The 13,494-nt window shown below is 40.1% G+C and overlaps 1 protein-coding gene across 2 annotated transcripts in view; it reads right to left on the bottom strand.

The window, feature by feature from the left end:
- The window catches only part of pcdh17 (protocadherin 17), a 62,051-nt gene that overhangs the window by 29,876 nt on the left and 18,681 nt on the right, over positions 1 to 13,494 (bottom strand). The window contains exons 3-4 of one of the 2 annotated variants that reach the window (XM_008275518.1): positions 8,020 to 8,078; positions 7,430 to 7,602 (exon numbers count right to left, since the gene is read on the bottom strand). In XM_008275518.1, coding sequence (XP_008273740.1) covers positions 7,430 to 7,602; positions 8,020 to 8,078 — 232 coding nt within the window. The remainder of the gene's footprint in view (positions 1 to 7,429; positions 7,603 to 8,019; positions 8,079 to 13,494) is intronic. The other variant, XM_008275519.1, reaches the window with a different exon arrangement.

Below are 13,494 nucleotides of genomic sequence, written 5' to 3'. Positions count from 1 at the left end.
TTTAGGGTCAGCAACCTTTACTGAAGGTGCAAGAGAAAAGCATTCTTGATGGAATTTTAGATTTTTTTAAGACGAGAAGTCCAATCATGCCATGTTGAGAGGTTATAATGGTGCTTAAAATGAAATAAGACACATTTTTGCTCGCTGCTTCCATAAACATGCCGTGATTATTCATTGTGGCTACCAGGGTGAAGGAATAATGTCAGAGATTTACAGCCCAAGTGGTAAGAGTTTGAGATATTCATCAATCCTCTTCAACACTGTGGTGCCACAGTGCTTGAGATAGGCTTCACTAGCTGAATGAGGATCAGGCGGTGATCCGCCATGCAGGCGGGCTGAGGTTTAGGGAAGGAAATCAAACCCCACCGCCCGCCCAGCCCAAAATCACACACATTCAGCACAAGACGAAGGACACAAGAATGGACATTACCCTTCATGAACCACAATCATAACAATGGAATTTAATAAAACTTTGTGTATTAAAGAAAATAGACTAATCCTTTTAAATCTTCCATAATGAGAGAGAAGAAATCCTAAGACTGTGATATTTCCCCTCCCTTCACCCCACAAGATTTTAGGCTTTCCACAGGATTCCACTAGCTTAGCCACAAATCGCCTCACTGCTGTGCGATACCGCCACATCCTCTAAGAATGGGGTGAACGCACGATCTGGCACATGTGTATGTGCACACAAACACTCACAAATCTTATGTGACTTTGAGTGATGCCTCCTGGAGAAGTCCAGATTGCTGATGGTTCTTATTTTCCCCACCAGGAAAGTAGCTGGTGATGTTGCCATGAATCAGGCTATCAGCCCAGCCAGGGACAGGCCATGGAAAACCAAGGAGATGAGGAGCAGGAAAAGATGAAAGTCTCAGAGACAAATCCTCTCTGCCCAATGGCTCGCACAAACAGTAAGAAGAAACATGAGCATCTGGCTGCTGTTTTCAGATGATGCTTGTTTTTCTAATCTACTCCCCAAGGCCATGCTACAGACTTAGATAGATTCTTTAGTGGTTTGATATTAGAACTCGGCAGATACTTCAGACACAGGAGCTAAAAGTGGTCCTAATTTCTAAATTAATGATTGCAGATGAAAAGAGCTAACAGGCAAAGAGGAGCTCTGTAACACATCGAGTCATGCTCGCTGCTATGAGAGAGTTCACTGGAATGACGCATGTAAATGTCTCCATTGGAACAACGGGTGTAAACACGGCCTGATGGCCTCAATTAATCATGTTTAAACAGACAGATGTGATAGCATCACATGAAACCATGACTCCCCCATATGCTACCTGTTTCGAGCAATATTTGTAAACTGACTAATTACAATGCTCTCAGATTAAGTTTCTCTCAGCAGATGTTTGTCCATTAACCTGCAGAACAATTACTTTAACATCCTGTGAAGAATCACACATTAACAATGCCCTCTCTGCAGTGGAGAGTACACCCTAACTGAGGCTTCAAACAAGTTTATTGTCCTACCTTGCTAATGGGAAAACAATAAACGCTTTTGCTTTTCACTTGAAAAAAAGCTAGAATCCAACAGAATAAGAATGTGCTCGTTTTGCATGCATTTTGTGTGCAAAAAATACGAAACAATTGTGCTATATTTGTTCATATCACCGATATATATGTTTACTAAGAATACATGGAAGGTTGCAATCAAGTGCCTTTATCACATGGTGAAAATCTATGAAAGGTAGTAATATTATATACAATAATAATCACACATCCTGTATACTAATATTATAGAAAAGGAATTATTTTCTAATGTCAATAAAGTTCAGTTTATTCTTCATTCATTTTTTGTGTAAATCAATGAAAAAATATTGTGCTATATCCGTCATAGTTACTGATATGTATACATTTATGAAGAATATATATAAGGCTGCAGTTAAGTACCTTGATCACAGGGCAAAAATGTGTGAAGGGTATGATATATACAATATTATCGTGCATCTTGTATACAAATGTTATAGGTGGAGGAACTCTTACAAAAGAAGTCTTTTGTAATGTCATTGAGTCATCACTCTGCAGTCCCACACAGCAGCTGTAACTGATGTTGTTTTTTTAGTTTTCATCTGATGAACAAAAGTCAGCTTCATTGTCCACATGATATGACTGAGTCACGTTCTGGCTGTGCCGTTGTTCCATCACAATTCCATGTTGGATTCAATGCCCACTGGAAATGTTTCAGAAGAAGTGCGTCGACAAGCAGCCTGTCGCTCAGCAGCCAGATTTTGTGTTGCTTTGTTCATTTGTTTTCTTGAGTTCCGCTTGTGCAATGTCCGAACTGTTTTTGTCTTCCTTAGACAGTCTTTGTCTTTCTTTTGATTCATCTCAAAACTTTTTTTTATAAACAGTTATTCATCCCTAAAATGGAACCCTAATGATTAACACATAACTAATCATTTTCTCCATTTTGCCTATGGTGGAACAATTGGTCAGTCATAATAAAAATCACGTTATATTTTCTACAGAGAGCTTTGAAAGAAGTTCTAAATATAAATATATCCACGTTACATTTACATGCATTAATAATTGCAACCAATATAGTGATATATACAAATAGCACAGTGTTTGTATGAAAAATTTACATGTAATGATGAAGTTATATCAGGCTGATTGTGCTGGATTCTGAATACAAATTCTGAATCATTCAAATTATAGATGTAATACGCATCTACCGTGCCAATGAAAAACATGTCTGCATTTATCTGTCCATGAAATATGAATGATGTTGAACGGAATGCCCTTTTCCAAGAGTCAGATAAAGGTTTATTGAAGGCCAGAGTGAGCAAGATAGAGGTTGCCATGGCTACAAGTGTGAAAAGGGCATCTGATCTGACTTCTGACCAGTCAATTAATCTTGGAATTGCAATTTTTTATTTTTATCAAAGGTTCACTCATGATTTAAAATTAATTGCTCTGAATGAAAAGAAAAAAGAAAAGATTGAGATTGTGGGGACTCAAGATGCCTTAGAGAAGAACAGCAATGTCAGAGTCTTAAGATTAGGACTGCCGCAAGGGATGATGGGTGAATATGTAAGATGGATAAAAGTCTGAAAATTAAGTTTGTTTGGTCTCAGTGTGGACTAGAAGAGAAACTCTATTATACAAACAAAATAACTTATTAGGACCTAATTTTCTCATGATTTTACAGATGAACAAATGTAAAATTGTGCACTCTTTTAGCTCGGAAGTGTCACAGTGTCATAGTGGTTACTCAAAAATTCTCTGCCGCGATATTGCTTTTTAAAATATAGGTTGTAGTGCGCTTGTTATTTTTGGATATTGCATTAAATTGAAAATGCTAATGACAAACATATTAATTGAAAAGATAAATTGGATTTGTATTGTCTTGTTATCTAAAGAGGCATAATCGAATGAAATACTTACAATAAGATCGCCTATGAAATTGCCAATAGGGCTTCCAAACATATTCTCTTAACTTAAGCTGCAGAACCTAGAGAACAATCCAGATAGAATTCATATAGGATAAAATATACGATCCATGCAAACTAAGGGCTTTAGTTTTTTGACTATTAAGCTTTTGCAACTGCATATAAAGAAACTAGTAAAACAGGAAATCCTGCGTTACAGACTAAAAGGAACAAAGTGCGCCATAAAGTCATAGCCACATCCTCAATTTCTTAACTATGCTCCTTAATCTTTAAACAGGGAGCTAAGAAGAGGGCTAAACAGGCAACAGATGTTTTAGGAACATCCCTTTAGAGTCGCACATCACCGACATCCTCAGCACCATAAATTACTAAACTGCCACAGAGAAGACAACAAAAATAAGGGGTTTGCTGAATAACAACTGAATTTAATGTCAACATTATCATTTATTTAGTTCGGTGTGGTTGTACTAGGAGTTTTTGTATGAGAAAATTTGACAAAGTGCGGCTTTCTCTTTATTGAAGCTATTCACGGGCTGAGGGATGATGTCGAGGTAAAAATTTCTTCCACCCTGCCACAAACAACAGAAAAGTCTATTTCACTGCCGTCACATGAACACATCTAACGCCGTCTCTCCTCACTGTATCCACGCTGTCCTTGTGGTACCACAGCCCCTCTCAGCCCCCTGTCTCCGTCCCACTTTTGCCTCCCTTTCTTAAAACAAGGCAGGAGGCGGTTTGATTACCATAATCCAGTCGCAGCTAATTAGGATAGGTCAGCTGGTACAGTCAAACAGCATCCGTCCCTCTCCGCACTCTCCCTCCTCCATCATCTCTCTCTCTCCCCATTTACTCGGACAGCCCTATCAGTGGGTAACATCTCGCTACACCACTGCCGCCTGTCTGTTCGTGATAGCGACTATGGCAGTCATCTCCACAGAGGCGAACGATGTGCTGCCAGCCACTCCACCAGAGCCAGACAAGCCAGTATTAATGTCTGCTGCAGGCGCGTTGGAGTATCAATTAATCGCTGTTTAAAACTGGCAAAAAATGCATTTGATATACTTAAACTTAATTAATACATTGCTACCAATTTTGCAGGGCTAATTAATCAATTTGAGACTGATCCATGGTGCGACGATGTCCAGATTATGTTGTCTGGAAGGGAACCGTACTGAACATGAGACAAGAAGATAAATTGCAAGTATGGAACAAGGGAGCTTTTTTTTGTTTGTTTGTTTGTCCTACTGATGCCTGTTACCAGAGGAGAGAGCAAGTAGAAACTGATAAATTGACGGGAAAGAAGTAAAATAGGAAAAAAAGAAGAAAAAAAAAGCCAACAAAGGATGGTAAATCAGAAAGAAAAAAAAGGAGAAAGAAACACAATTGTGCATACACTGTAGGCTACAACATAGGGACTGTCAAGGTTAAGAAGGAAAACAGGTTTGCGGATTGATTGGGACTTGAACTACATGCTTTGTGCACTTGTAGTTTTGTTTATACTGAGCCAGTGAATGAGGCCGCAGTGTTCTGGCAGGAAAGCAAAGAGAGCTACAGAGAGTAATTGGGAGGGCTATGCTTAGAGGGAAACAGAGGACTTAAGATGGGATGAAGGAGGGAAGGAGAGGGGGGGTAGAAAGAGAACTATGAAGTAGATGCTAAGTGCTAAGATGTGAAGAGAATAAACCTGCCGAAAAATAACCCCTGGGACAGTGACCGATGACAAGATCCCCTTTCTCCTTTTCCACCTGATAATAGACATACCTGTGTGACTCCATGTATACACTATACGTATATATGCACAGAGGCAGCTTTATTTAAACCACAGATAACTGCGGCTGAATGTAGAGAAGCAGAATAACAGCTCATGCTTCACTTTCCTCTATTTGCTTTACTTTTTTTTACTAAGCCTCATTAATTAGCCATAAAAGGACTATATTACCTGTACATGAGTGGGTCTGAGTCAGACAGATGGGACTACTCCTGAGCTTACCGGGCACCAGATGACCCTCCTACAGGAGCAGGAGAGCAGCAAACTCAAAGGTATACTTGTCAGAGCAGAAAATACTGCAGTTTGAGAAACAGAAGATCAAGTCAGGGGGTGGTAGTTTAGTCGCCCAGTAAGAGTTGGGTTGGTGGATCGATTCCTGTCCTCGGGCAAGACACCGAACCCCACATCGCCCCTGATGGCAGGCCGGCTCCTTTCATGGCAGCTCTGCCACAGTCGGTGCGTGGTTGAGTGAATGAGAAACAAATTGTAAAGCGCTTTGGAACCATCAAAGTAGGAAAATCGGTATATAAGTACAGGCCATTTACCATTTACATCTTGTGTTTGTTTTCTCATGTAAAATCCAACTCACAGTGAGGCCTTTTGAACATTCAACTGGTATTTTTGCCAGTTAATAAAGATGCATTGGAACACTGCCAGATTGATGCTCGTCACCTCTCACTCCTCATCACCGCTCTTGCACCATGTCTTGGCCCCCTGCCCCTGCCCTCCCCCACAGCTTAGCTAAGCCTCTATGTTATTGTCTAAACACAGCCAGCTGCAGCCAGTTAACTGTCTAATCTCACATCAATCGATTTCCCCAAACAAGGAGAGGTAGAGAAGTGGAACGAAAGTCATGGAGCGGGGGGTGAAAACACAGCAGAGGGTGAGAATAAATGGGAGGGTAGCAATGAGAGAGAGAAACAAGTAAAGGCAGGTTAGAGCCTTTCAGCAGCAGCTCCGCTGGACTTATAAGTGCGTGTGTGTGTGTGTGACGATCTCCCGTTAAAGACAAAAATAACAAACCGATCAAGGACAACTTGCAGAAAGGTGGACGGAGAAGGCTGCGGTTGGCTCTAACTGACGGTATCAGCACACATCCACTGACAATTTTGTATCAGGACAGTTTTTCCTGACTGACAACAGCCCAACACACTCTCTCAGCTCTCTCTGCCATGTGTCTTGTGTGTATAAATGTGATCCTTTCAGTCCCTCATGGACAATTAAATGAGAACATTTTCAAAATGAGAAACATATGGAGCTTTTTAATTGGCCAATTTCTCTTGCCAACGTGTGTGGCTTTTTTTTTTTTCTTCTTTTTTTTTCATTCTAAAAACCAATGAAAAGAAAAAAATGCTATCTCGTCAGACATGCATATTGAGGCACAGAGTGTTGCACAAATTGTCATTGTCCTTCCGCAAGAAGTAAAACAGCCCTTCTGTTCCCTGGATTAATAGCACTATTACAGAGAATCCATGTTCAGTATACAAGACTGTTAGATACGTACTTTTTATTTCTTCCTGCACAGACTTTTTGCAAATTTGTATTTCTGTGGGAATATCTGTTTTGCCTGGCAGGTAATGGCACACACCAAGGTACATGACATTTACAATACCTCTTACCTCATTACTTTTCTCTCTGCCGATGTATGATCTTGACTTCCTTGCCTCCCCTGACCCTGCACTCATCTTACGAGGTGGGCGAGGTGAGGGGGACTGCAGCAACTCATATCTGGGGAGTTATTGTTCTACACATGTCATGTGTAATCTGCCCGACCCACAACGCTTAGAATAATTATTCATATTTAATCACCACACTACGAAGCTACATCGCTTGCCGCTCACTAAGTCATTTTCCATGTTCCATTATCAAAGTTTCAGAGACGGGTGCTCAGGGAAGGGGGACTAAATGGAGAGGCTGAAGTAGTTGGGCTTATAAAAACATAATGGGCTTGTCTGCTTTGATAAACTGAGGACGTGTATAGAATGCACACTCGCTCACACCCTCCAATACACACATCGATGCGCACACACACTACACGCACTTTAAATGAGAAAAGTGCTGAGAACAAAGTAGGGGAGAATAAAGTAGCCAAGTTTAAGTTCAGATTGTGAGCGTTCAGGCAAGTCAAAAGCTCAATGATTAATCCAAATAACAGCGGCACAGAAATCGGATTTACAGTCGCTCGGTTCGCTAGTGTTGGCTTGCGCAGCATCTTGCATTTCTCGTACAATCAAATTGGCTGATGAGGGCTCACCTTGCTCCAAAGGTGGTGGTTTCACACTTGAAGCCTTCAACTTGAGGGCTTCTTTCGCAGACATATCACAGCAGGAGCCTTTGTTGGTGTCTTGGTCGCTGTCAGCCTGGTCGCTGTCACCGTGACCGCTGTCTCTGAGGCTCGCTCGTTCCGGGTCTTTGAATGTTGAACTACTAGACGAAGAAAAAAAAAACAAAGACAAACAAAAAAAAACAGAAAAGAGTAAAAGCATTAGTTTGCAGTGTATGGCCGAGAATTTATTAAGCTTTTTAGCTTCTCTCAAAGAGAAAGTTAGAGACACAAAACATTGATAAGCATCCCTGAATCCTGAACAAGCAAAACCGTGATAATAGGATTTAGGATGTAATAAAAATGTTTCTAAAATACTGTCTCACTGTCTACTAACCACAAAAAAAGGATTTCTTGTGGGATTACATTATTTGTGATGCACTTTTAAACCAAATAGATGTATCACTCAGTACAGTTAATTGCCAGTATAGTTACTGTTGTTATGGCATTGGGCAGACACTATTGGCGGAAATAAAACAAAGGTCTGAGATGCTGTGATGGTTATAGATCCCAGCTCTTACCTTTGAACAAACTGTTGTCTGCTGCCCATATAATTAGGCTCAGTGGGGAAATTGTCCGTCTGTGGAGAAGAGAGGGAGAAGAGAGTATGTAGTAAGCTCTACAGATATGAGACCTGCTGTGAAACAAGAATTCCTGGTGACATATGATTAATTAGGCAGAAAAAAACGAGGCAGAGGGAGCAGAGTAGGGGCAAATAAAAAAAATAAAAAATACTATGAATGTGAGCTCTATTGCCAAGGTTTGAGCAATTCATTAACCACATGAAGCAGGCTAATTAGCTATTCGAGAGTAAACCGTAGAGCTGAACATCAAATCTGGCAGGCATCATATAATCCATAACTGCTCCTAGAACAGTCTTGGTGAAAATAGAAAACTTTACAGTTGCTGTGTTGATGCACAAGCTGGATATCTAGCATCCAAATTATAGCACTGTTTGTATGGAAATTAAAATGCAATTTGCTCCTTGTTCATTTTAACAACATTTCAGTTACAAACTGCTGACTCTCTGAAACGCAACACTTCTTTTCTTTTTTTTTTTTCACATTTTCACACAGAGAGATAAATTGTTAGTGGGAACTGGGACTTGCATTTTTTTTTTTTTAACAATGTAGTGTTGTGGGGGCTTCACGCAATATGGATCGATAGGGGGAAAAAAACAACCTATACATGCCTGTACACACATTCACAGTGAAGTCTTATATGTACATTCGCACAAACAAAGAGCGTGTATGACAAAGTACAGGAGTATAATGGAATACTGGTACAAACCCTGCTGCATAAACTGCACAAACACTCAATCCTCAGCAACGCTGCCCTACAGACTGGATCAATCACACTGGCACAGGAAGCACTCTGTCTCTCTCCCAGTTTGTCTCACTCACTTGGTAATTATATCAATGTACAGTATATTAGGGTTTTTAATCATGTCAAAGGAGATAAAAGGTCAAAAAGATTGCAGTGTGCTTTCTGGCATCCCCCGATATAGCTATCAGCCTTTATATTAATGAAAACAACTAATTCAATCAAACATATAGACTTCGCTGGAAGCCACAAAGAATGCAGGAAGAGAGAGACTATGGTAATATTTAGTTGAAATTATTACAAGAATATCTCAAACTCTTTTATACTATAAATGGAAGCGAATGCCTTCAAGAGAAATAGCTTCCATACTGTCGTAGCGGTATTCATCACACTAACACAAATAATTACCCTATGTTGTGCACAACTCTCTGTCTTGAATCCATAGTGGTAAAATGTCATGTTTAGTGAATAATGTCTCCTTGCGCCAGGGTTTTTCACATGCACAGCTTGACTCACAGTCGATAGAGTATTTCAATGTCATCCGTGCTCCGCGGTGGCTCAGTATGAAAAAGGGTGTGTGAAGGTCAAACAGGCCACCTCCGTACTTTGACCTTCTATGCTTTTGCCAGCACCTTTATCTCTACCTACAACACGTTATTCCACCTCAGCCTTCACCAATATTAAAAGAAAACACCCACAGAATATATCAAAGGCCGGAATCTGACCACAAAGTACGCGAAGAATGGAGGCTTGAAATCATTTGGCATTGAAATGATAACAGCCTGAGTTTTTCAAAAATGGCAGATGGAAGTCTTTATATTGATGTGCCCCTTCTGTACTTTTACGGCCAGGGAATCAACCTTGGACACACTTTTCAATCAACTCAGCTCTGTTAGCACTGAGTCTGATCAGGATGGAAAGGACATTAACAGAAAATGGTTTTTCCTATTGTTATATGCTTCAATTTACTCTCCGCACCTGTGCGTACAGAACAAGTGGTATCCTTGTGCATGGAAACATTTTCTCTTTATTCCAGTAGACGAAAACTGTTCATTTTTTTGCTCACCATTGTAGTGTTGATTGATAAAATAAACTCAAAATGGCAAAGGTTCACTGTGTTTTATCAAAAAAACTGCTTTAAAAGTACATTAAATAGAAATACCCAATCACATTGTATGATATTCACTATTGTAGTGTTTTTCTTATCACAGGAAATAAGAATGCATGTCACACTTAAAGTAGCATGTGCTCCACCTTCCACTAGCCAATAAAAAGCACATTACGCCACTTCATAGAAACCTCTTTCCTGCCAATTAGAGTCCAGGCTGATCTTAAACCTCCATCTCTTCCTGACTGTCTATACTGCCCAGCCCTTTCACTACAATGGGCCACTTTCCAATTAATGGGTCGATAACGGCCAGTATGGGTTGCTTTGTACTGAGCCAGTCAGAGCCCACAATGAATACCGGATAATTTGAGGAAGTGTGATAAATAGTGGATAGATGTCCAGTAGGTTTTATTATTGTTATCAAGACATTGTATTATACAACACATAAATTCATTTAGAATTGTAAGTGTCATTCAGTAACCCACACTACATGTTTTTCCAATATAAGGTTTCTTCAAATGAACCGATCAAAAGCAAAGGAGGTTGAAATGAGCTGAACTACAGCAACCTAAAGTGAACCCACTAAAATTGCAGCGTCTGTATATTCAGCCTTTAAGGTTTAAAAATCTGGCTAACTTATTGACCTAAAATATGAGCCTTTGAACCTAAAAGTTGCGAGGTGCACTGAACCTATTCAATACAAGATAAATCCGGCAGTTCTGGGTCAATCCACTTTGTGTGGATAACAGCAGAGGTTAGTTTATTTGGTAGTGTGGATGAGAATTGCAAAAGCATGTTGTTGAATCGCAGTGAATGATGCGGTGTATCTAGTCCATGTAGCAAGGCCACAAAGGTCAGAGAGATACTGAGTACAGTGTGGCTGAGTAAGTGTAAAAAGCTGCACTCTATTCTGTATTCCCATTGAGCCCCCAAGACTGACTGCTCAGGCAGCAGGCCGATTGAGACAAATGGGACGAGCATATTGGAGAGCTATTCTACTCTCAGGGCATGTTGGTGCATTTTGGGGCACTGTTCATTTCTATGGGACCATGTTTGTGTATATCTGTCTTTGTGTTGGCGCGCGTGTGTATATTTGTATTTGATATCTAAGGTAGTGGTGGTGAACGAGGACAAATTGCAGCTTCTCTTTCACACATCATTGGACAGCTCTCTTATTCACAGCAACAAGAGTGCACCCCCTCCCTCCACCTAGCCCGCTAGGTATGATACATGCATTTGTCCTTTACTGTCTTCGAGAAAACACACACATAATTCTCATTCTGTGCGTGTGAGCACATGCATTTCGTCAGGTCAGACGGTGTGAGCAGTTCCTAATCAACCATACCCTTGTCAGTATACCAAAAAGACCTAGACTGCAGTTTTTAATTTAATAAACTGCGTCTCCATTTCTGTGTTTGCCTGTGAGTGACATTACCATCAAGGGAGCTCGAGTTTATTCCTCTTGGAAAACTCTCAAAGTAGATCAGCAACAGCAGCAACAGCCAAATAGGAATAAAGGATAAAACAGAGGTAAACAAGTTAAGGGGGGGGGGGTGCGTGCAACAAAAGCAGGAAATATAAGACAACAGAGAAAGCGGAGGCAAACAGCAAAGTGAGAGGATGACAGAGGAAGTAAGGAAAAAGTGGGGGAACAAGGAAATAACAAGGCTGCATTGATTATCTAGTGACTAAGGAGCAATTGTAAGGGATCAGATCTAATTAGCATTGAAACATCTTCCTGGAGATAGCACCCCAATCAATCAATGGGCTTAAGTGAACTTAAAGCCATCACAGTCTACTGCCTGCTAAGTGTCTTCCACTATCTTCCAAATAACTTAGAAGAGGTCAAGTCCAAATGAAATTCAGACAAGTAAGGTAGGACTCCTGATGACACTAAAAGGGAGACTAGACAGATTTCAAGCAAACTGAGGTCTTATCAGTCCAGACGAACGCCCCCTGACTAATGATTGTGGACAGAAATCAATCATAAAATAGTCAGTGAGAAGACGTCTTTCATGTCTTAGAACAAATTAGGATTTCAAGGTGACACTGTTGGAAATATGCAATATAGGCAAGTTATGCCAACTGATAACATGCCGTTGTATTATTTTTGAATGCCATCCCTATGTCCCTATTGGAAGATTGGGGTTTCTTTGTGAAAAAAAAAAAACAAAAAGCATTTCTTTTTGTCATTTTGATGCTATATTGTACATACGCTTAACTATTTTGTCTTCTACTCTAAATAATGCTTAACATGCCATTGGTCTAAGTCAGTCAATGGTTTGTTAGACCATAAATGCACACAGATAAATTTGAGATAATTCCTGTTTGTACCCCATAATTTATCCTATCCCCACAGAGAGAGCTATTGAAAAAAAAAAAAAAGACAGGTTTAAAAAAAGGTCTCACAACAAATGATTTTTGAAGTATGTCTACCTACGAATAGCAAACAAAGAAGAAAAATGAGCCCCATAATATTCTCTGCTGGTTGCAATTCTACTACATGTCAGCGATACTCAAACACAACCTCTAGCATAATTTGGAGGTACCCAGGTGAGCGGTTTTTGACAAATGTTCAAAATAGTAGTTAAACTGGTACTCAAGTGTAAACAAGTGCAGCGGTATGAATGACTGGAGGCACAGCTGAAATCAAGCATGCATGTTCAACAGACCTCTGCATAAAGTAAAAAAAGAAAAATCTCCAGTTCATACCTACTCTGTTAAGTTGTTCATCTGAACTACTTGTAGTGTAACCTTCTATTTCTGTTGGCTAGAAATCTTGTAACCTACACGTTTTTGTTTACAATTCCACAGCAGGATGCTTACAGACTTTTAAAAAAGCCCTCATTATATGAACATGTTAAGATGCAGGATGCATCGTCTCCTGTTGCTTGGTATCTGTGAGGTATAGCCTTCTGTTGCAGTCTTGACTGACTTCATATACTTTTTGCTGGTCGGACCATTGTATAAGTTAAGCAAGTGTTTGCATCAGGGGCAGAATGATTTGCTAGTGAGTCACCTGCACACAGCGAACTGATTTCGCTCTATACCACAACGTTTGTCACAAGATGGCAGGTGACCGAAACTGTCATATGAACAAGTGAGCTGACAGTGAATGTAATTTGTGTTCAAACAGACTTGATGAAATATTCATCCTTTCTATGCAGCATTAGAGGAAGTATTTTTTTATGGACAGTTTATCCTGGCTGTTATTGAATATTTCAGAAATGTCTGCAAGGAAGGACAGAAATACTTCAGTGAAGCAAGAGAACACACAGTGCAATCAGTGCCAGTGTAATGATAACATATCACTAGAGGCTGTATCGGAATATATTGATTATTTGTCCCACCCCTAGCGATTAGTCATGCAAAGTATCTCCTTTACTGACAGTCTCTCCTCTCCTCCCCATCTCTAATTGTAGTGAACTCGACTTCGGTACCACAAATCTAATACAACTCAAGCTGAATGGAATCGCCCACACGGGCATGTGTTAGAGCTGTTGCTGCCATGAAATATTGTGGCTGCATCTTTTTTTTTTTTTTTTTATAGAACTACTATAAGGCT

This window comes from Stegastes partitus, unplaced genomic scaffold (assembly GCF_000690725.1).
Source record: "Stegastes partitus isolate 25-593 unplaced genomic scaffold, Stegastes_partitus-1.0.2 Scaffold54, whole genome shotgun sequence".
NCBI lineage: Eukaryota > Metazoa > Chordata > Actinopteri > Pomacentridae > Stegastes > Stegastes partitus.
The sequence above is the reverse complement of the archived record's forward strand: the minus strand, read 5'-3'. Positions and strand labels throughout refer to the sequence as shown.